Genomic DNA, 22,617 nt, shown 5'->3' on the forward strand with positions numbered 1-22,617 from the left:
GAAATCTTTTTCTCGTGAGGCAGTCTGTACAGGACATTGAATTCAGTCAAGAGCTGAACTGGAGAAAAACGAACCAGTCTTTCTATTAGAGTATACTGTTTCTTCATATATAATACATTTGTTCAAGAAGTTATTAAAGGATCCTATAAACGGACGTGTTGCATATGGTAGCTGATATCTGATTCTTTATTCGCATTCTTTCCATAAAAACTTAATATTAAAATTTTCATATACTTCTTGCGATTCTTCAGTTTCATAAACTTATAAAGCACATTAGTAATAGAACTCCTATTAGAAGAGGAGTCATTTCATTAACAAATAGCATTAATAGTGTCACATCCACTGAACTGACATACATTTCCACAAACTTCATATCATTATGGACTCTACAAGTACAACTGTATCAATAGGGAAGTTCCCCTTTGACTATACTGAAGAACAGGTACTAGAAATAGCCAGATCTGTAGGGCCAGTTCTTGATTTGAAGCTTCTTTTTGACGAATTGACTGGCAAATCTAAAGGTTATGCCATTATTAACTTTGGAGACAACGAAACGGCGGCTTCAGCAGTGAGAAACTTAAACTACATGACTTTGCCCAATGGCAGATTCTTGAGATGCACTTTCATCAACGACTACGACATTTCAAACCAGGAAAGATTGCCTCCTTTACCTTTGGGGGTGCAGATCCACCCCAATGAGAACCTGCAGCAGGTGATATCAAACATCTTGTCGAGTATCGACTCGAATTCAGCCCTCCGTATTCTAAAAGAAGCCAAGACTATGAGTACAGAGAATCCGAAATTGACCAAGTTGCTTTTAGAAAGATTCCCGCAGTTGGCGCACGCTTTAGTGGAACTCAGTTTGATCTCTAACATTACTAATGGGGATCTAATCGAGATGACTCTCAACAAGAAAGGGTTGCCTTTGAACGAATTGTCATTGGACCATATAACGTTGCTTCGGAGTGTTCATAACCTCACTGATAAAGATATTGCAACTTTAGATGAGAGCAAGAAAGACATCATCAACCAGATACGGAAGGAAATAGACAAGGGATCCTACGGCGAGGTGTTGCAAGAATAATTGTTGAGTTTACATATGACAGTCAAAAATAGTAGTGGAACAGCAGCACCACTACAGTTACGAAGTTCGAGAAGATTCAGTTGAAAGGAAACAGTAATGCATCGCAGAATTTTGAAAAAAAAAGATCTGAAATCTATGTATAGTAGTACGTAAATACTTGTAAATATAGGTACAAAATAATGCTGCAAGATTGTATGGCAACACCTTTGTAGAACACAGCAGAACTAACTTGAAAAAGCACATGCCAATGGCAACTTGGTCTCACATCTATTTCTGTATCTTGCTCTGTTAAAGCATTTGTGCTCTGTCTGCCGGTTTTGGGAAATTGCGACCTTCCGCACTGTACAATTTTAACTATGCGATTATAGCTGCGATTTCTTGCGAACCTCAACAATTTCTACCACCAATTGCTCTTCACGGAAAGAAGAATAGAAGAATCGTTTCATAACTATACGGAAACGTTGGACCTGGCAATATGAGGAGATTTAAAAAAAACGTGTCGTTTCACCTCTCGCCCAACAGTGTCATCTTCTCCGTTTTGTTGGCTCATGCAATATGGCTTTACAGGATTTATCACATGCTACAATTCCTTGCACCCAAAAGAAGGTGCACCATATATTGATCCAGGTACAGTTCACTAACAGCCTGAATCTTCTCATATCTGTATAAATAGAGGTCTGCTCCAGGATATAATTACAACTGGAAAAGCTAACGTAGCCTGAAACTTCAATTGACCAATAGGTGCAAGAACAGTTGCGATTCTAGCTACAATACATTGATTCCAAACATGACTGTCAAGAAAACGAGAGAAGAGATTATGGCTGACTTCGAGAACGAGCAGCTTCGTATCGAAGCCATGGAGCTCCACATCGACGGCCATGACGACAAGCCTCTTGTTTATCACCGCGAGATGGAAGACATGCCCCAGAGACTTCACTTTATTCTTCCTGAAAACTGTGTCTACAGTGTTACTATAAAGTACAAGGTCAAGAAACAGCCTTTGAGAAATCTCACCTACAAGCAGATGGTGAAGAAGGCTGGAATCGTTGTCAACCTGAGGAAACTCCATATGGGAGACGAAGCACATGTCAACATTGACCAAGACGACCATACTCACGAGGTTACGTTCCCTCCTGACAATGTTCCTGGAGGTACTTTCTTCAGAGGTAAGCACCCGGCTGTGAGCACAGTATATGCTGACGGAAAAGAAGTGTGGAAGACTAAATGGTACATTGAGATTGTTAAGGAAGGAAGTCTTCCCGAGATCGGTGGGTACTAAGTATGACTTTAATGTGAAATGGTATGTAGGTATGTAGAGGTATATAGATAAATATAGGGCTTAATAAATACTAATTAGAAATAGCAAATGACACGCTAGTAGAAGGACGCTAAAATAGTGAACAATATCCCAAGCAGCACCTACTTCACGTCCTGATAACACTAAGTGATTCTACTCAAAATGAAGTGGAGAGAGGTCAAAAAAGGACGCTGTAGCTATAAGCTGGAAATAGTTTTCGCAATAATTTGACTAAAAGTTCTAAAATCTGGCAATACACAATTATCAATTAACGAATCATAATATACGAGACAAAAAAGACAAAACGATAGAAGCAAATATACGAGCCAATTGCCTAACCATTACAAGAAAACAGAGCAGAGAAATAATGGGATTCAAGTGAATTAATTAGTTGTAGTGTGACTATGGCTGCAACGTCCTGTATGTGCTCTGGCGATTTTAAATATCGGGATCCCCTGACAATGGGAGCCACCGGAAATTATAGACTAGTGTATCTAAATTGTTGTTCAATGGCACATCCTGAAAATTGTATACGTTCACAATTATACCATCTAGATGACAACTCTCTTCTTCCGTTGCTACCACACATTTTGTACCGAAAAAAACACCGTTCCCTCCTCCCCTTGCAGGCTCTATCTCCACATCCATCACGTGATGATAAACCCGTTTGTGCCACTTTCCCTATAAACGTCTTAGTCACGTAGCATTCTGTCAGATAAGCCCACATATTCTTCTTGAGAAGGAGTTATTCTTTCTAGGCACCCTATTAGATCTTGCTTCTTAGGATTATTCGTATACAACCATATATGCGTATCTAGCGGGGGCAAATCACAGAAAACGCTGGCAAAATTGAAACTTTTACACCGCTCTTTGCTCCATACGTAACCACCCCAGAATAGGCAGAATTGTCTTATTAGACCCAACAATTCTACGAATACCCTCAGTTACATAACCACAAAGTATTCGCAACATGAGCTCGCCTAAGAGACGGATTGAGAAGGATGTCATGGAGCTCATGATGTCTGACCACGATGTCACGCTTATCGACGACTCCATCCAACAGTTCTACGTGATATTCCACGGGCCAAAAGATACACCCTATGAGGGAGGCATCTGGAAGATCAGGGTAGAGTTACCGGACCAGTATCCGATCAAGTCACCCTCGATTGGCTTTACCAACAAGATCTACCACCCTAACATTGACGAAGGCTCCGGCTCTGTGTGTCTAGATGTGATCAATCAGACTTGGTCGCCGATGTTCGGACTCTTGAACATTTTTGAGAACTTTCTTCCGCACTTGCTACGCTACGCAAACCCGAGTGATCCATTGAATACGGAGGCTTCCAACTTGATGACAAAGGACGAACCGAAGTACAACGAGACTGTAAAGCAGTACGTGCAACAGTACGCTAAGCATGTAGCCATCGACAACGACAATGATGATGACGATGGAGCTGACGACGACGACGACGAACTTAGTGATGTCGGAAGCTTATCCAGTGATGATGAAGACGAAGAAGCTGCTGGAACCCTAGATTTGTAACCGTTGGGTACCAGATACGTACTTCGTTACCTAATAGGAACTGAAACTGAGGTTCATAGTTTTTGTTCAATGGCGATGGCTGTATCAGCCCAGAAGCTACGTTTGTTATACACATATAGAACTCATCTAGCATAATATAATATTGATTGGAAAGTACGAAAAAAGACCATAAAAGAGACGAAAAATCTAACCAACTCAGTTGACTCCCTATTTGGAGATTCTAACTGACTTGTCTATTCTTCTTGGGAATCGTAACCACAAGCAAATCATATTCAGAACTGTGTCTATCAGACTTCCACGAGATGCTGCTGTGCTCAATTTCATCGTGGTCAAATATGTATGTTCCTGTTTCCAGCTGCTGAGAAGATCCTACCACAAGCTTAAGCTTATTATTACGTTGTCTTACTAAGCGCATTTCGAAATCTTCAAAATTGTATTCGCTCTCGCCTTCACCCTTCAAACGGGTAATGGTGATTTCATATTTGCTCGGTGATTCGAATGTATTGAATCTGAACCTGCCATTTGGAAGGTGACTCCCAGTGTGTTGAATCAGATATGACCTTCTATGAACAGTTGACTTGACTGTGCGAACAGGCAAAACTGTGGGGATAGAAACCAATAACATTATGAACTGAAACTGAAATTGGAGAGTATGGAAATCCAGTAGAAATTATAAATATATATGTATCAATATAATAGAAAGCTCCTTTCCCGAAACTTCTTCTTTCCAGAGTATTTATAGTGTGGATATGAGGGCAAATGATGACTTATCTAGAAAGTTCCACGAATGCGCCTACATGAATTTTTGTTCGCAGCCAAAAAATGGTTGCAATCTGACTGCGCAATTTTTATATTTCGTTTCTATTTTATAAACGGATTCTTTTTGGTATCCTTCAAGAATTTTCATACTACTGGGATATTCTTAGCTAAATAATCCAAGAATTTAGGCTTGGTTCTACCTTGGATGAGGTCCTCTATGGCCGAGCCATACTTGATCAATTGTGGTTCTGCCCACGCTGTCTGCATAATTCCCAAACCGTAAGGCAATCCAACACTGGTCTCATTCACAGGAATGGTTATCATTGGGTATCCCGCCTTGGCTGCTTGCTGATATGTGATAGAGTGGCCCGATGGCACAAGCAAACCGTCCAATTGAAAGTTCTCCCCTGTTCCAGAATCAGTGTAGTTTAAAGCGTAGTCAATACCCTCGTCTCTGGAAGTGCGGTGAACAAACTCAATGGCCTGGTAATAGGTCTCATTCTTGATTCCACTCCATTCCAATGAAGCCAATAACCCATCTTGGCCAGATTCAAAAGCAGGATGCGTCCCAGGATTACCACCTTCAGTTCCGTCATTAGCGTAGTTGTAGTCTACAATATCTTGAAGTGACCTGATCTTGGTATTCTCAAGCTCCGAAAGATAGCTTGCAATATTGTTGAAGAAATCAACCTTGACAATGGTGTACTCAGACTCGTTAACACTTCCGAAATCCCAGTTCCAGCCATCGTCGGAAATGACGTCCAAGTTACCAAAGTCGGTGTTGTTGTAAACAGTTGCGCCAGCTTCTTCAATCAACTTGATTGCCTCCAACAAACCTTCCACTTGTTCTGGATCTGCTGACGACCAGAGTTTAGCCCATGGCAAACCAAATTTGGCTCCCTTCAAAGCAGTTTTGTCACTCAAGAACTTCAAGTAGTCACCGTCTTCAGGAACTTTTCCAACTTGTGCCAAAGTGTAGTTGTCTCTGGCGTCAACTCCATACATATACTGGAAAGCGTATACAGCATCTCTTACAGTTCTAGCAAATGGACCTGTAGTATCTTGATGTTCAGATTCTGGAATTACACCAGCTCTTGAAGTGAGTCCAACAGTAGGCTTGAAGCCAACTACTCCATTATTACCGGCCGGAGAGATGATACTACCGTCAGTTTCAGTACCTAGGGCAAACATAATCAAGTTGGCGGCAACAGATCCTCCGGAGCCAGTAGAACTTCCTCCTCCATTAAGAGTGAGATTGTACGGACATCTAGCTTGTCCACCAACAGCTGAGTAACCTTCACTGTAAGAGTTTGATCTCATATCTGCCCATTCAGAAAGGGTAGCATGACCAAAGAGAACAGCCCCGGCTTCTCTGAGCTTGGATACCACATGGGCATCTCTGGGAACAACTGAACCCAACAAGGCATTGGAACCACAGGTGGTTTGCATCTTGTCCTTGGTAGCATAGTTATCCTTGACAAGAAAAGGAATTCCGTGAAGTGGTCCCCTGACAATTCCCAGCTTTCTTTCATTATCCAAAGTAGAAGCGATCGAAAACATGTCCGGGTTCAACTGAAGAACACCGTTGACAAAGTCGTTGATCTGGAAGTATCTCTCTAAGTAGCATTGAACCAAATCCACTGAAGATAACTTCCCCTGCGCCATGTAATCTTGCAACTGGTCTATGGTAGCTTCCTCGAGGGTTATACCTTTACATTCAGGCATCGGAAAGAGCTCAGCACTCTCAGTCTGTGCGAAGTTATATGTGGTATCATTAAGTGCCTGAGACTCGGCAAGAACATCAAAAGTGGATCTTATGGAGTAGGAAGATATGGCTGCACCGTTGACCAACGAAGCTATCACAAAGACACCAAGCGACTGGACCTTCATCGTTTTAGAAAACTGAAGATAATATCAAGAATGTTTGAAGTAATAGTACAACTACTATGCTCCCCGAGAGATACACAATTATTCATGGCTAGCAAGTCTCTATTTATATAATGCCGGTCGATATCATTGTCCTATCGGAAGAAAATCCTCGAGCTATATCTAACCGTTATCTTGCATGAAGAGCCGCGATTGATTGCCTAAACCAGGTCTCTGTATACCATTTTGGAATCTGTCAATGCATCTAATTTGACCAACTTCCCGATTCCGGGTGGATATTTCCGCATAATAAAGGGGTATCTCTTTCAAATTATTTCTGTGCAATAGAGGCCCGAAGAAGAAGAAGGTAGAGAAATATGAAGAATTACTTGAACTCACAAGACCTTAGTGAATTGCCTACACACAAAATGGAATTTATTAGAGAATATGCATTTACCTCTCTTTATTCTTGAGAGATAAGCAGAACTTGAATTGAATAATTTGAAATGGTAACAATTTATATATCTAGAGGAAAATGTCGAAAAGACATGAATCATTTCCTCGATCTGAATTTTTCATTAATTTAGAAATAATTTTTATAAACTAATTTTACAATAAGAAAGAAAATCTGGAGAGTATGATCCACTGATGTTTTTTTGCATCTCTCATTCCTTGCTCTGCCAATGGCTTGAAATAACAATAGTAGGAGCAAATAATTACTTTAACTTTCAAAGTCAGATCCCAGAACCACTATTTAGCACAGAAGAATATTGGTATTAGTGTACAGGAATATCTAGAGTCCATTTTTCAGTTTTGCTAATATATGGAGCTATCTCTTTTTCTCTTCTAGCACCACACATCAAGATGTCTGTAGGCACAGAAATAAAAAGGGAAGCCGAGGAGAATGTAGAACAACCGGAAGCCAAAAAGAAACGGATTTCCAATGACGATTTGTTCAGAAGATCCACCCAATTTGAGATCTGGTCATATACTCAAGAATCTCTAGACAAGACCAAGCGGGCTGCCAATGCTGCTGGAGCCAAGATAGCGACACAGAAGTTCAACGAAACATTTGAAACAATCGAAAAGGAACAGCCTGAAGTTTTTCAGACACATAACGAGACTTTGAATAAAGATAAGTTGCTTACATTGCTCAGTTTCGAAGAGGAAGCAAAGTACTTGAATTACTACACGCAGAATATTATCCCCATAGCCAAATTCTTCAAGATGCCCACCCAGGTGAAATTGACGGCAGTGTCGTTCTTCAGAAAGTTCTATCTTTCCAATTCGGTCATGCAATACCATCCCAAGAATATCATGTATACGAGTGTATTCCTAGCAGCAAAGTCAGAAAACTATTTCATCTCTATAGATTCATTCATCAAAGCGTTGAAAGATACTGAAGCTAAAGACATTTTAGATCTTGAATTTATCATCTTGCAGAGCTTACAGTTTACATTGCTTGTGCACCACGCCTTTCGTCCATTGTACGGATTCTTTCTTGATTTCCAAGCTGTGCTATTGCACCCATCCCCATTGATGTATGACGTATCGGTCAACACGTTAGGAAGCTTATACGATAAAGCAAAGACATGGCTAAACGACAATGTGGTGCTTAGCGAGGTCGCATTCTTATTTACTCCACCACAGATAGCTCTTGCTGCCATGTATGAAGTAGATAAAAGAATCACAGATAGATACTTGAAGAGAAAGTTCTTGAAGGAACACCACGAACTTGATGCTATCAAAGAAGAAGATTCTGGAGTTAAGAAAGAAGATTCGGAAGTAATTGAGAAGATTGAAAGTACCGAAAGTGTAGAAAACGGCGAAGACAAGAAGGATGGAGAAAACGAAACAGCTAATGAGCACAAAGAAAAGTCTACAGTGGAGAGTCAAAGAGAGCAGTATGAGACTTTAGTGAGGACAATCAGAAAGTGTATCAAGATAGCGAAACAGGTTCAGACATCCTCTCGTGAAGAAGTGAAGGAGATTGACCGTAAATGCTTCTATGCTTTGAACCCTAAGAGATTGATAGAGAAACAGGTGAAAAAGGTCACCAAAGAAGCCACCACTTCATAGATGCCAGAAACTACATTTCTCAAGAAACGATAACTTTGATAACGCAAAATTTGTCATATTTGGTAAATACATAGATGTATATATTTCTGTAAAGACAGGGAGGAATATGTTTAGCCAATTATATACAATAGGGTATGGTGTTAATGCTCTTCATGATAATTATTCGAAGCATCTTTTTTGAAGTCCAAATTGGTGCAGCCGCTTAGACTGATTAGGGTGCGGAAATGCGTCCGATTTTTCCGTAATAATGGAATTCACAGCCATTGAATTTCCAAATTTCAATTCCTCATCTTTTTCCCTTATCCTTAAACTTCCTTCCTTTTTCATCTATGCAAGATGCTTAAGGTATTCACCCGACTGGCTCTGTCGAAGCAGGTGTTAACTCAATTCAAGAATAAGGAATTGCTCAAGTTCAAAGGATATGTGAATGGAAAATGGCTAGAAAGTAACGACAAAGCTACTTTCAAGGTATACAACCCAGCCCAAAAAGATGGCCAATCTGACGAAATTGCTGAAGTTTACTCTTTCTCTCCAGAAGAGTACGGTACAGCAATTGAGGCTGCCCAGACATCGTTCAATTCCTTCAAGAAGACTACAGGAAGGTACCGTTCAGATTTACTTTTGAAGTTGTACGATTTGATGCTCAAGTACGAAGACGACCTAGCAACTCTCATAGTTCTTGAAAATGGAAAGCCGTATGCTGATGCTCTTGGAGAGGTCCGATATGCTGCTTCGTTTTTCCAATGGTTTGCCGAAGCTGCACCGCATGTCACAGGAGATGTAATTCAATCAGCCAATGCCTCTGCTAGGATACTTACAATGAAACAGCCTATTGGTGTGTGCGGAATTCTTACACCTTGGAACTTTCCCTCTGCAATGATAACAAGAAAACTCGGAGCTGCAATTGCTGTAGGATGTACTAGTGTGATCAAGCCAGCTTCTGAAACCCCATTGTCTGCTTTGCTGCTTGCCTACTTAGCCCATGAAGCCGGCTTTCCTCCAGGTGTAGTGAATGTCTTGCCTACTCTGGAAACTTCAATGGTAGGAAAATATATCTGTGAGCATCCTTTGATCAAAAAGGTCTCCTTTACAGGTTCCACGAATGTCGGTAAGCTCTTGATGAATCAGCTGTCGTCGACACTTAAGAAATTGACATTTGAGTTGGGAGGAAACGCGCCATTTATTGTCTTTGAAGGCAGCGACATAGACAAGGCAGTGGATGGCGCAATCAAGGCTAAGTTCAGATCCAGTGGACAAACCTGCGTTTGTGCCAATCGTATCTACGTCCACGAATCGATATATGACGATTTCGCAGCCAAATTTGTAGAAAAGGTTCAGCAAGAAACCATTCTTGGCAATGGCTTGGATGAAAATGTAACTCATGGTCCCGTTATCCACGACAGATCTCTTGCCAAAGTCGAGCACCACGTAACAGATGCATTGGATAAAGGTGCAAAGCTTCTTCTTGGAGGGAAAGCCCGCCCTGACATAGGTGACTACTTTCACGAGTTAACTATCTTGGGAGATGTCACTGAAGATATGGCCATTGCTTCTGAAGAGACATTTGGACCAGTCGCTCCATTGTTCAAGTTTAAGACAGAACAGGAAGTTCTTGAACGTGCAAATAGTGCCGATGTAGGATTAGCAGGCTACTTCTACTCACCAGACATAAGCCAAGTCTTCAGAGTCGCAGAAGAACTTGAAGTGGGAATGATTGGTGTCAACACTGGTTCAATTTCAGAGGCAGCCTTGCCATTTGGAGGTGTTAAGGAGTCCGGTTTCGGTAGAGAAGGTTCCAAATACGGCTTGAGCGACTACTTAGTCGTCAAGAGTGTAGTTGTAGGAGTTTGATATTCGTAAATACAAGTTAAAAAGACACTGAAAATAAAATTTTTATTGTACAAGGTCGTAATATACATATGACTTAATATGAAGTAAAACTAGAAGAAAATCAAAAATGAAGAGTTTGAACTGCTTCTGGCTCTGTTGTTGGATTCCCTACAGCTTCTGACACAGCTTGAGTCTCTTGAGCTACTAGTTGAGCTTCTGTTGAAACTGCTTCCGCACCTAAAGATCCTGTTGCTGTTTCAAATACTGTTTCAGTTACTGCCAGCACTATTGGCTCAGTTGCTGAGTCGGCTTTAGCCACTATTTCTACTGGTTGCGTTTCCTTTTGTGGTATCAGTTCTATTGGAACTTTTTCAGTTCCTGGCTGTGGTTCTTCCTTTTCTGATTGACTAATGAGATGTGGGTTCTTGACGTCATCAATACTATCAACCTTAACCTCAGGAATTTCCAAAGTCAAGCTAGTATATTCTTTGTCACTGAAAGCAAGTACTTTGGTGGGGTTTCTAGCCTCATACTCTTGCTTCAACTTTTCACCAAATTCAGATAAATTCAGGTCATTTTCCAATATGACCTGTAATTGTCTCTGCAACTCATCTACTGGGGTAACATCGGTATCCGTCATGACCTTCTCTGCCTCAACTTCAGTTTTTAAATTGTTCAAGATATCTTTGTAATCTACCTTATGGTCGATTATGCGGGAAAGCTCGACTTTTTCAGGGGGGAAAATAGCCCTACGCATCAAATCATAGTTTTCCACCAATGTGGCACATGTGACAGACTTGAAAGTCAACGAAAACAAACCACCCTCGGCAGTAACTCCATTGACTATAGAAGATGGAAAGTTTCTCAAAGATGCAGGTGCTGGTTCATATTTCGTGGGTGGAATTAAAGGAGGTGCTCCGGTCTCCAAAACGGCAACCTTCTGTCTCTTGTATGGTTGTCTGGCCATCCTGGTCTTCTAAGGCTATTATATTATGAAATGGCTTGGGCAAGGAAGACTTCAAGTAGGATTGATAAATTCAGAAGTAGGTAAAATGTCTCGCTCGGTTGTCAACAGAGACGTGATTGATGCGCACACGAAAATCACGACATTGTGATAATACCCAGTAAACGAGACATATTTGCAATCATTTAACAAAAGTATATACTCCAATAGATGTACAATAATGGTATTGATGCTAGAATGTCTGCGACATTCCAAGTGTCTATGCTAAATAATACATGTACAAACGAACTAAATACGAATGAATCTTCACGACATATTCTCCACCAACGATTCTTCAATGCCATCTATCAAACTGTCAATGTCTTCCACCTTCAAACCACAACTTAAGCTAATCAATTTTCTGTATTTGTACATTTTCGAATCAATGCCAAACGTCTTTATTCCTTGAGTCAATTTGCTTACCAATTTATTGCGTTTGATTTGCATCTTGGTAAGCTCTACAGCGTAGTCGATCTTGTTCTGGTCTATGAGCTCAAGCTCGTCTTCTACAGATTCGCCCTTATCCTGATTTACCATCAAGTCAATCTCTTGCTTTTCAACAAGGGTTGCTAGTTGGTAGGCCTGGTTTCTTTCCAAAACCCTAATTAACGATTGTTCCTTTGTGCGAATTTCTTCTTCGTGCAAATCGATGGCATCTGTCAACTTCTGCTTTCCTTCTTCTACATTGCTAAATTGTTCAATTCCAACTCGGTTCAACATTTTGGTAAAGTACTGAGTAGATTCGTCATTGGCGTTCTGCTTACTCTTCAATTGTTCTTCTAGCTCATTTATCTTTCCCTCGTATTGCTGAAATTCATGATTGTACGAGTCAGATAAGGAGTTGATCATACCAGTGATCATTGAAGACAAGTCGAGCATCAGCAACTTCATATCAACATTTTCTTCGAGTTTATTCTTCACCTTTTCTTCGACGATCTTTCCGTTTTCATCCAACCTGGGAGGCTGTGGCTTGTATGTCTGATGAATAGTCGAAAGTTGAAACTTTTTGTCATGAATAGGAGTACTTTCTACTGTTCTTTCTGATATCACAGCTAACGGTTGGTGAGTAGATGCTGAAGCGTTTTGGTGAGGCTTCAGAATAGGCGTAGACACAGCATTATAGCCTTTGCCATCTACGAAGATATTCTCCTTATTGTCCTCTCCTTTGATTAAATGTTCAATGTGATTCTTGTCCACTCGTTCAGTGGTGGTATCGTCCTCGTCCATGTCATCATCTTGAATCATTGTACGCTGAGTGTCTGGAGTTTCTATACCGTTCGCTACAGTTTGCATAGGTGTCGCCAATACCTGGTATTGACCCTCAGACTCGTGTTTAACGGCTGGAGCCAGGTAGTTTAGTCCAGCAGCTGGATACTGCGTTGGTAGAGCCAGCTGTGAACGTTGTCCATGATACGTAGTAGGAATAGCAGATGCTAACAATCCTCTTTGTGAAATATTATCAGAATTGGAAGCAATGTTCGTCGAGAATAGATTGGTATGCTCGATAAGATTTCGAGCTGTTTCCTTATCGATATTTTCCAAATCGTCTCTGGCTCCATACTGCAATAACAACTTTGCAAGTTTGGCACTGGAGAATCGTACAGCCAAATGCAAACAGGTGTCACCATTAACGTCCTGATGGTCTAGAACATTTTTCAATAAGTCTATCTGTTTACTGGGGTTGTAGTTAGACATCGCTGTCAACTTGTTTAAGATAATGTTCATGTAGTAGCGCAAACTTTCGTACTTGGACTTCACCTTAGAATACTGGCACAAGTAGTGCAAAGGTGTACGACCATTAATGTCCGTATTGATCAAACACAATTCCAAATCGTCTAGCACTTTAGGGAAGTTTTTGAGTTCCGAACAGTTGTTGAACGAAATCAACTTCGATAAGGGGTTCAATCCAAAGCTGTTTACTACCAATGGACTGGCTCCTTTACTGAGTAGAAGATGGATCATCTGATAATTGCCTATAGATGCAGCCCAGTGCAAAGGCGTATGCCCCTCGTCGTCTATGGCTTCGTTAATGTTGAAGTTGTATGGTGGATTGTGGATGAAATATGGAATCTGCGCATTATCTTCACTGAAAAACTTCAACAACTGAGCCGAATAAGTATTCTCTTCCTGGCTCAGTTTTGGACTTTGAGTGATATCAGCTGTCATTGAGTCGTTCATCCCGTTCTGGATGTGTTTGGGATCCTCATTTGTCGATACAGATGTGTCGCTGTCTTTTTGGGTGTTTCCTAGTTCGTCCTGAGACCAATTTTCATTAGACAGAGGCTTACTACTGTGTTGGAAATTGCCCATCATTTGTGCAGCCAACGGGGTTTGGGAGTACCCATTAGCTCCATTTGGATTTGGTTGATTTGGATAAAACTTTACTTGGTGCTGTTGGTGTTGTTGTTGTTGCTGCTGTTGCTGTTGCTGTTGCTGTTGCATTCTCTGGAATTGCATCTGGTAGTTCTGGAATTCGTTCTGGACTGCCTGGTTATGTGGAGTGAAATTCGGAATATTGGACATACCGTTTCCGCTCACGTTCCCATTAATGTGGATATAGTCTTGTTGAGGTGGTTGTGGTGGTTGTTGAGTGAATGTCAGCATTTGTGGGGCTTGCATTTTCATCATGGCATTATTGGAAGGAATCTGGTACTGAAGATGTGGAGGTTGTTGCTGCTGAAGAAGCTGTGGGTGTGGAGGAACGGCATGGCTATGGCTGGAAGCACCCTGGCCCAAATAAGAGCTTTGTCTGGAAAGAGTATTGAAATCCTGACCGTTTTCGTCGGTTTTCAACTTCTTGTTGTCTTCCGGCTTTTTTGCCTTTTTGGTATATTTCCGCTTCAGCAGCGATGGTTCTTTTGGCTGTGGCTTGACCTTCTGGGGGATTACCAAATTGGGGTCTTCCAAGTTGAGAAAGAGGACCGGTGCTGCGTCAGCTGTTACTCCATACATGGTAGCTAATCTTTGGGCATCAGGCAAAGGAATCCACGTTCCTTGGAAACGACCAAACCCACCTTGGACCTTTTCGTGAAGACCCTGTTGGACGCCTTTCTCCAAGATTTTGGTTCTTTTCGCTTTGGGGAAGTTGCAGCACTTAAGAATCTGGGTAGCATTGACCCAGTCGTCCTTGCAACGACGCATGATGGGCGAGTCGTTCATAGTACACTCGTACACATCGGTCTGTAAATATTGTTAGTATGAAAAGTCATGACGATGATAGTGAGAATGTTGAAGCATATATGATCATATTGTATAGCATAGGCTAATGGTTTCAATTTGGTGTACTTAATGTGTCAATCCTCAGTGAGAAGTTGCGCGTAATCCACTGAAAAATGGAAATTGTTAACTGATAAATAAATCAATAACGAGTGAACAATTGATAATTGACTTCCATGATTGACGAGATCACTTGGTATAAGTTGATTCCCATACGCCAGTAGTTGTGAATGTCTACTGTAGCTATGTTATTTGTTGGAATTATGAAGCAGTCCTTTGTAGTATGTTGTAGTCCGTGATTGTCCTCCTAGGGATCCCTAGACTCTCACTTGATTTGCCTTTCTCACCATTCACATTTGAAATCTACTTACACTCAGGTAGGTGGCTCGAAACACTCGCGGCTCAGTGGCAGACATGTCGAAGAGGGCCACACCGAAGCTTTGAAGACTGTAGTAGTAATACACTGGAAAAAGAAAAAAAGATCAACTGAATTTTGGAGCCCTTTCTTCACTATAGGTGGCTCCTTTTTTGGGCGGGAGAAAAAACTAAGTACGCGTGTATTTGTGCAGGAATGCTGGATTGGGGCAATTAATGAATAACTGCGAGTAATGAAAGAACAATTGGTGGGTGTTAGAGAAGCTTGGAAGCTGAAATATACGAAGCATTTACCAAATGCAATTCTGAAGTTGTAATGGTGTGTAATTTCTATTTCAATTACGTGTCAGTTTTCTTAACGTTCAATTTTCAATTATTCTTCATTTTGATTCTAATCTGTAGGACGTATGTTACACAAAACCACAGCCGACATTCGCCCGCTAAAAGATGCTATTACTGTCGCTTCAACATGAGCAGTTTGCTCCGTATATATGATTGGAGAGATGTTTGTACTCTCATGGACAACTTGTGTAATTTTCCTGTTCCAGAATTCATTTATACGTTTGCTTCCATCTAGCAGCGCTACAGTTTGTTGTTGCATTATTTCGAATTGCTGCGAAATTTCGCGAATAAATAATTTTTGTAAAATGATTGCAAAATCGAACAGTGAAGATATCAAATATCCATTATTGTTGCATTACCAGATACACAGATAGTAAGCGTTATATAACTTCTACAATTCGCCTGTTTCCTTCAACTCATCAACAATTTCCCCTACAGACTTGGTGACAACCGAAACTATGGTTTCAATCTCGTCCTCAGATACTATGAAGTGAGGTGCGATGCAGATGTGATCTCCAACCCCTCCATTGCATCCCTGGTTACCCATGACAGTCAATCCGTTATCAAAGCACTTATCCTGAACAAGACGGGTGACATTGAGTGGCATGGGGAAACTCTCTTTGGTGTCCTTATTCTTGACAAACTCAATGGACCAGAATCCTCCAAGTCCACGAACGTCACCTACAATTGGCAGTTCTGCCAAACTCTCCTGGAGCTTTGCACCCATGTGGTTACCCATTTCAAAGATGTTCTTTGTCAATCCAAGAGCTTTGATTTTCTCTTGAATCTTTAAGGCAACCAAACAGTTGAAACCGTGGCCAGAATATGTGTGGGCACCTGCAATGCGTCCTGAACCAGCAAGAAACACATTTCTGATCTTAGGAGAAATTAAAATACCGGCAATGGTAACATATCCAGATCCCAAAGTTTTTCCTACAGTTTGGATGTCTGGACCTTCTTCGGCAGTCAAGAAGTTTTCCCAACAGTTCAATCCTCCGTTTGGTGAAACTCTACCAGTTCCACACATAACTTCATCTAACATCATTACGATATCGTATTTGTTACACAACTTTCTGATGCCATTCAAGTAACCTGGAGGAGGAGGCGAGGTTCCTAAAGAACTACCTGGCAATGTTTCAACAATGACCGCAGCTACTGTTTCAGGATCTTCTCCGGTGATGATATCTTCCAAATTAGCAAGAAGTCTTTGCACGTACGCTTCAGTTGTTTCCGTCTTCTTTTGATGTCTATATGGGTAACAAACATCCATCTTCAAGAACTGTTCCTTGGGTAACAAGATATCAGAAAAAGCAGCTGCCTTGGCATTGTCGGAAATAGACATAGCGCCAGTAGTAAAACCATGGTACGAAGTCTTTCTTGAGATGAACTTGATCTTCTTCATGTTTCCCTTTTCCATGTGGTACTGTCTGATGATCTTGAGGGCATTCTCGTTCGACTCGGATCCAGAACCGCACCACTGGGCAGCAGCGAAAGCGCCCTTGGGAGAATTGTCAATGTAGAACTTGGCAAGAGCTTCACTGTACTTATTTCCAATGAAAGCAGGGTACGAATAGGAAGTGACCTTGGCAGCTTCATTGATCATTTCCAATACATCAGGGTCTCCCCAACCCAAGGCACCTACAGCTGCGCCGGTGACACCATCAAGCAATTCTCTAGTTTCACCATCTTTTTCAACTGTGATTTTTGTGCCTTCCCCTTTGAGAACGACTGGAACTTGTTCATCAATCTTGGCTTGGAAAATGTAAGATTTTTGGTCTTCAACGGTCATGATAGCGAATCTGCAAATATACTAAAATATGGGTGCAAATTAAATATAAAATAATATTCTGAAATCTTATTCAATACTTTATTCTAAATTCAATTCAGAACTAACTCAAAGTGTCTCGGAAATAGCAATTGCCCACCTATATATACATATTTAGACGGCAGATCTCGATTAGAAGTATTTGGCAGCTAACCGTTATCAGCTTCAGATAGCGCGTTTAACTCTTTCTAGAAAGGAGTGGGTCCACAAATTCCGGTCGCAGAGATAAGCGCTATCTATGACTGGATTCGGGAAGCGCCCCATACTGAGCAGATGGGATATTTTCGAGATCCCGAGTAATTGGACTAGGGAAGCCGCTCACCGGGCCCTACATACCTCTACAGTGGATCGTCTCTACATACCTATTAGGGATTATTGCTGTGTCCTTATATCTACAAGTTAACAAAATGGAAGCGTTTGTTAGTCGCCCAGAAACAAGAAGGAAAACCAGAATTGTTCACACTTCATTGACTTATGGCACTACTAACAGAAAGCTTCTGTAACACTAGACCTTATAAGAACGAGGGCCACCTAACTAGAGTTTCTAAAGTCTTAGATCAATAAGCTGATATCGTGCTGATATCGTGTATCGCGCTCCAACAGTTTGCCTAATTTGGACGAGGAATTTTAAAGGCTTACAGTATAATACAAGCTTGTTGAAACTGGTTCATTTTGCAACTCGTGGACGCAATTGCAAGATTAGATTCATCAACTTATTAACTGATTTCTCTGAATGGTTGAATGGATATGTTTTTAGGAAAGGGTATTCTCAGGCTCGGACTCTTAAATCTGACTTTCTCAAAGGAATAGCAACCAATAGCTGCGTCAATCCAGACATTCTCACCCCTTCACAAATTTCTTCGCTAACGCATGTTTAGGCTTAAGCACGTTTCTGTAATCATTCATCCCCCACCTTGGCTTTCCAAGCAAATCTGCAATGGCGATGTTTTTGTTTTCGCAAGCTCATTACGTCATAAAGAACATGCACCTCACAGAAAATAACTCTATTCGGCGCCCAGTCTCAACACTCCGAGGGCGATAAACGAAGAGATATGGTGGGTAACACTACCAGCCACTAACCAGATCGTAACTTGACACCGTCATAACCCTCCTAGAATTATACCGAAGAGACTTACGAAGAATCGTGCAGAGAGACAAATTATTGGTGCTATAAATACTTTACTGGCCATAAACTATTTGGTGAAACAGTGAACACTAAAGGTTGAACTCTCAACGCGGTTTGCTTTCAATTTCTACCATAGTCATTTCAAGTGGAGGAACAGAAACACTCTTGGCATAGAAACGAGCATATTCAATATTGTTGTCCATCATTGTCTTTCTTCGGCCGCAGCTAACTACTGAGGTGTTGCATTTGCGCCCCGCTGTCTCCGCATCGCGCTATCAGACACTCTTTTCGTCTGTATATATATATCCATAGTGAATCTCACCACCTCAAATTCCAGCTCTTTACATTTGAACCATCTATATTTATTGCACTTTTCTGTCCAAATCCAAATCCTTAGCTACCCTATTTGCATAGCTTTGTCTCTTGCCCTTCAAAATGACTTCCCGTCTAGGCATCCGACAAGCGCGGGTCGAAGAAGTCACTGGGACCATCATAATGATGGATGATCCAGATGACATGCCACTTGATTCTACTTCGGCTCAAGATGGCTCGCTTCACAGAGAGTCACTTACCATCAAGAAAACTGCCACCGGTGTGATTCTCAATCCACAACCACACGACTCGCCCAACGATCCTCTCAACTGGTCTGTATGGAAAAGAGACTTGTGTCTATTAATCATTGGATTTCAGTCATTTCTAGGAGGCGGCCAGTCTCCGTTGCTTGCTGCTGGTATGAGTTCATTAGCAACTGAGTTTCACAAATCTACAGCAACAGTTGCCTATCTTGTAGGAGGGTTCATGTTGTCTTTAGGTGTAGGTTCCGTATTTGCCAGTCCTTCTGCCGTTCTCTTCGGCAAGAGATTGGTGTATTTGGTTGGGATCCTTGTATTTCTTCTCGGCTCTGTCTGGGGAGCCTCGTCTAAATCGTTTGGCAGCTTAATGGGTGCCAGAGTGATGACCGGGTTTGGTGCGTCTCCTACCGAATGTTTGCCCAGTTCTACTATTGCCGAAATTTACTTTGCTCATGAAAGAGCCTATAGAGTCGGCATATACACCATGTTGATGTTGGGAGGCAAAAATATCATTCCTTTGCTTTCGGGTTTGGTGTTCCAGAACCTAGACAGACACTGGCTATTCTGGATCCAAGCAATGTTTTTGGGTGCAAATCTCATTCTCACCTTCTTGTTTGTTCCAGACACTTTCTGGGACAGATCGCCTACACCTAATAAGAGATCTCAAGAGGAAACAGAAGCTGCCATGAAGGTGAAATCGTATCACCCACCAGAGCAAAGACCAAATGCATATGCTTTGCAGCGTCCTTCACAAATGAATGTGTTGGATTTGGAAAGCATTTCATCCACAGTAAACCCCACTAATTCTCAAACAGGACAGCCCATCGGCATAACCGAAGCCGAGACTACTCATTACAATATACCCAAACAAACCTTTCGTCAGGATTTGGCCATTTATTCTGGTAGACACACAAAAGACAGTTGGTGGATGGTGGCTCTAAGACCCTTCTTCTTGTACACATATCCCTCTGTTCTCTTTGGTTCGTTTATATACTCCTTCGCTGTAGTGTGGTTGATTGTGATTTCTGAAACTATCTCAGAAATTTTTAGAGGCGAAGGGTATGGATATTCCCAAGGAACAGTTGGATTATTCTATGTTTCTCCATTTGTTGGAGGTATCTTAGGCTCACTCACTGCTGGTTTAGTTAGTGATAGATTGAGTCGATTCCTAGTGAGCAAGAATAAGGGAGTATATGAACCTGAGTTCAGATTGTTCATGATCATACCTTCTACATTTTTCATAGCTTTTGGTCTTATGGGATTTGGATGGTCTGCGCAAGACAAGGATTTGTGGATTGGACCCGTTATCTTCTTTGGATGTTTGAGTTTTGGAAGTTCCATGGCAAGTACCACTGCGATAACATTCACAGTGGATTCTTATAAGGTTTTCTCTGCTGAAGCATTAGTATCCTTCAACTTCTTAAAAAACTTGATTGGTTTCATATTTTCGTTGTTCAATAACAACTTCGCTAATGCCCGTGGAAATCGTACTGCTTTTGTAACTTATGGAGCAGTGCAAATCTTTGTGAGTTTATGGGCAATCCCATTGTACATTTACGGGAAACGTTTGAGAAGTTGGACTGATAAGAAGGAATTCTTGAAAAAGTTGTACCATGTTGATAATATTCCTAGAAATGTCTACAAGGAAAGCATGGCCACCAGTGCTGCGAATATCTCCTCGCCCAAGGAAGCAAGCACTCCATCAGGGCCAATCTCTTCTTCACTCTCTGTTGACGACAACACGGTTCATAATAGTGAGGTGGAAAAAGTCAGTAGCAATAAGGACGATAGTGTTACGTCTGAAGATACCGCACCACCACAAAAGAGCATTTGAATAACAGTCAAATCAGCCTGGAATCTTACGAAATGACGATTGCATTAATTCTGTACACTAGTCTATTAAAATACGCTTTATAGAAAAATAACTATACTTGTTTCAATACGTTCAAACCCTGTAATAGTTGTTCATTTTGAACCTCGATAATCTGAGGATTATTTTTCAAATAAGTGTCTAATCTTTCTGAAACTGTCAGACCATTCCATTTGTTGGTTTCAGACTGTCTAAGAGGCATTCCCAACTTCTCTATAACACACCCACTGACCAAATTTCCACTTACTCCTGCTACTAGCCAGTTACCTCCTGACAAGTAAAATCCTGCTATGCATCCTCCACAGAAAGAGTTTCCACCTCCAGTGACATCTACTACCTTTGTCTGATCGCTGTGATAAGCAGGCAACAAGACATTGTAGTCGTCTATGGTATTTATGAAACAACCAAGTGGACCACATCTCAAGATAATTCCTGAGTTCTTGAGCTTTAAATAGGGCATAAAATGGGACGCTACTTCCTTAAGCTTTTCCGATGTGCTAGGAAGTGAACCTGATCTGCCCAAGAGTGCCTGGGCCTCATCGAGATTGGGTGTGAAAATGTCAATCTTAGGAAGCAAGAGTTTGAGCCTGTCAAAGTTGGTAGAGATACAGTCGTCTGGGAGAGGCTCATATATGTAAACTGGAGTATGGTCTAGTTTAGAGTTAAGATCGTCTATGATCGATTCACAACGTTCAATAGAGCAAATCAAATGAAAACATCGCGAAGTCGACAATTTATCCAGTTGCAATATATCAACGACTTCGATACGTTTCTTGGGATTCTTGTAGGAAAAATGACGGATATGGTTCTCGTCATAGGTGTTTACTCCTCTGGTTGTGAGTCTTTCTGGGTTCTCTCGAAAGATGACTCCAGACTGCCATGAATTCAACTGCTCCTCAACCTTTTTAGGAAAGTCCAGACCCTTATCGATTATGCCACTGACCCTGTGTCCATTTTCCCGTCCTGCTATCATGGTAGCTCCTACAATGGCATACGGACCACCTCCGCCAATAATGTCTGTGTCGTTCTTTCTGTTCCAAGACGGAGGATATATATTGTCGTCAATGATGAACATGCCCATCGAAGTGACTATAACACTTTCGCTGTTGTTAGTCATGCTGTTGGATGCTAATAATCTCGATTATGGTAATTCTAGAAATTCACGTGAACAAATGATTGCAAAAAGATAGCAATCAGTGTCTGGTGCAATCAACAGTGAGGACAAATTGTCTGTCTGCCCCACCAGGCACAAATGCAAGATATTTCACGTGACAAAATCAGATCTTCTGCAGAAGAAAAGGTAAACAACAAGAGGGGAATGCAGGCGCGTGGCCAGTTGATAGGTAGTGCTGTCGTGCGTGCTATTCTTATCTAAGAGATGACCAGAATGATAATTGATCTGAAACAACAGAGCACACAATAACAGAAACTAAAAAAAGACAAGAATATTTGCACTGGTAGTCTGCTCTATTTTTGTGGCACAGCCGACATTTTTTAACTGGATCTGTTCTGCCTACGTGTGGATCTTGAAGCAGACAATTCTAATATTTTGTGAGTGGAAAGAACATGTGTCTGGAGTCGAACCAAAATATAAGTTGGCGCTAGCAGACACTGGATGATAGCTGCAAGATGCACCAATTATAGACCCATGATAATCCCATGGGTATACCAGAATTGTTTAGATGTATCAGACTGTAACTACAGTGATGCCATACCCCGGAATGTTCGATTGACAACAGCAGGCATTTCGAGTGTGGTTGATAAGAAATGTTCACACAGAAATGTGAAACGAAAAGTGGGTTATCTCTCTTGGCTGCTCTGTCAATGGAA

The 22,617-nt window shown here is 41.3% G+C and overlaps 11 protein-coding genes across 11 annotated transcripts; 6 read left to right on the forward strand and 5 right to left on the reverse strand. All coding sequences in view use genetic code 12, as the record gives it.

Annotated features, from left to right (window-relative positions):
- Positions 1-379: 379 nt before the first annotated feature.
- On the forward strand, positions 380-1,084 carry PICST_44112 (predicted protein; the record flags this gene model as incomplete). The annotated part of the gene is made up of 1 exon (XM_001383353.1): positions 380-1,084. The coding sequence occupies one exon, from the start codon at positions 380-382 to the stop codon at positions 1,082-1,084; it is 705 nt and encodes a 234-aa protein (XP_001383390.2).
- A 787-nt stretch (positions 1,085-1,871) lies between these two features.
- On the forward strand, positions 1,872-2,363 carry PICST_30641 (predicted protein; the record flags this gene model as incomplete). The annotated part of the gene is made up of 1 exon (XM_001383354.1): positions 1,872-2,363. The coding sequence occupies one exon, from the start codon at positions 1,872-1,874 to the stop codon at positions 2,361-2,363; it is 492 nt and encodes a 163-aa protein (XP_001383391.2).
- A 988-nt stretch (positions 2,364-3,351) lies between these two features.
- On the forward strand, positions 3,352-3,924 carry PICST_57900 (predicted protein; the record flags this gene model as incomplete). Its single annotated transcript, XM_001383355.1, has 1 exon — positions 3,352-3,924. The coding sequence occupies one exon, from the start codon at positions 3,352-3,354 to the stop codon at positions 3,922-3,924; it is 573 nt and encodes a 190-aa protein (XP_001383392.1).
- A 903-nt stretch (positions 3,925-4,827) lies between these two features.
- GTA1 (Glutamyl-tRNA(Gln) amidotransferase subunit A (Glu-ADT subunit A)) lies at positions 4,828-6,573 on the reverse strand (the record flags this gene model as incomplete). The annotated part of the gene is made up of 1 exon (XM_001383706.1): positions 4,828-6,573. The coding sequence occupies one exon, from the start codon at positions 6,571-6,573 to the stop codon at positions 4,828-4,830; it is 1,746 nt and encodes a 581-aa protein (XP_001383743.2).
- An 840-nt stretch (positions 6,574-7,413) lies between these two features.
- Positions 7,414-8,731, forward strand: PICST_82497 (predicted protein; the record flags this gene model as incomplete). Its single annotated transcript, XM_001383356.1, has 1 exon — positions 7,414-8,731. One exon carries the CDS (start codon positions 7,414-7,416, stop codon positions 8,626-8,628), a length of 1,215 nt encoding a protein of 404 aa, XP_001383393.1. The 3' UTR covers positions 8,629-8,731.
- A 233-nt stretch (positions 8,732-8,964) lies between these two features.
- Positions 8,965-10,479, forward strand: UGA22 (succinate-semialdehyde dehydrogenase NADP+ dependent; the record flags this gene model as incomplete). Its single annotated transcript, XM_001383357.1, has 1 exon — positions 8,965-10,479. The coding sequence occupies one exon, from the start codon at positions 8,965-8,967 to the stop codon at positions 10,477-10,479; it is 1,515 nt and encodes a 504-aa protein (XP_001383394.2).
- Positions 10,480-10,508: 29 nt separating this feature from the next.
- On the reverse strand, positions 10,509-11,439 carry PICST_67267 (predicted protein). Its single transcript, XM_001383707.1, has one exon. It carries the CDS (start codon positions 11,423-11,425, stop codon positions 10,580-10,582), a length of 846 nt encoding a protein of 281 aa, XP_001383744.2. The 5' UTR covers positions 11,426-11,439; the 3' UTR covers positions 10,509-10,579.
- A 191-nt stretch (positions 11,440-11,630) lies between these two features.
- On the reverse strand, positions 11,631-15,061 carry PICST_65402 (regulatory protein). Its single transcript, XM_001383708.1, has 5 exons — positions 15,049-15,061; positions 14,236-14,641; positions 13,023-14,073; positions 12,900-12,903; positions 11,631-12,853 (listed from the first exon to the last, which is right to left on the reverse strand). Exons 2-5 carry the CDS (start codon positions 14,618-14,620, stop codon positions 11,729-11,731), a joined length of 2,565 nt encoding a protein of 854 aa, XP_001383745.2. The 5' UTR covers positions 14,621-14,641; positions 15,049-15,061; the 3' UTR covers positions 11,631-11,728.
- A 724-nt stretch (positions 15,062-15,785) lies between these two features.
- Positions 15,786-17,183, reverse strand: YOD1 (aminotransferase; the record flags this gene model as incomplete). Its single annotated transcript, XM_001383709.1, has 1 exon — positions 15,786-17,183. One exon carries the CDS (start codon positions 17,181-17,183, stop codon positions 15,786-15,788), a length of 1,398 nt encoding a protein of 465 aa, XP_001383746.2.
- A 1,563-nt stretch (positions 17,184-18,746) lies between these two features.
- On the forward strand, positions 18,747-20,857 carry HOL5 (member of major facilitator superfamily multidrug-resistance protein). The gene has a single exon (XM_001383358.1). The coding sequence runs from the start codon at positions 18,781-18,783 to the stop codon at positions 20,749-20,751; it is 1,971 nt and encodes a 656-aa protein (XP_001383395.1). The 5' UTR covers positions 18,747-18,780; the 3' UTR covers positions 20,752-20,857.
- Positions 20,843-21,904, reverse strand: MAK32 (Protein necessary for structural stability of L-A double-stranded RNA-containing particles; the record flags this gene model as incomplete). Its single annotated transcript, XM_001383710.1, has 1 exon — positions 20,843-21,904. The coding sequence occupies one exon, from the start codon at positions 21,902-21,904 to the stop codon at positions 20,843-20,845; it is 1,062 nt and encodes a 353-aa protein (XP_001383747.2).
- Positions 21,905-22,617: the final 713 nt, after the last annotated feature.

Source organism: Scheffersomyces stipitis, chromosome 3 (assembly GCF_000209165.1).
Source record: "Scheffersomyces stipitis CBS 6054 chromosome 3, complete sequence".
Classification (NCBI taxonomy): Eukaryota; Fungi; Ascomycota; class Pichiomycetes; order Serinales; family Debaryomycetaceae; genus Scheffersomyces; species Scheffersomyces stipitis.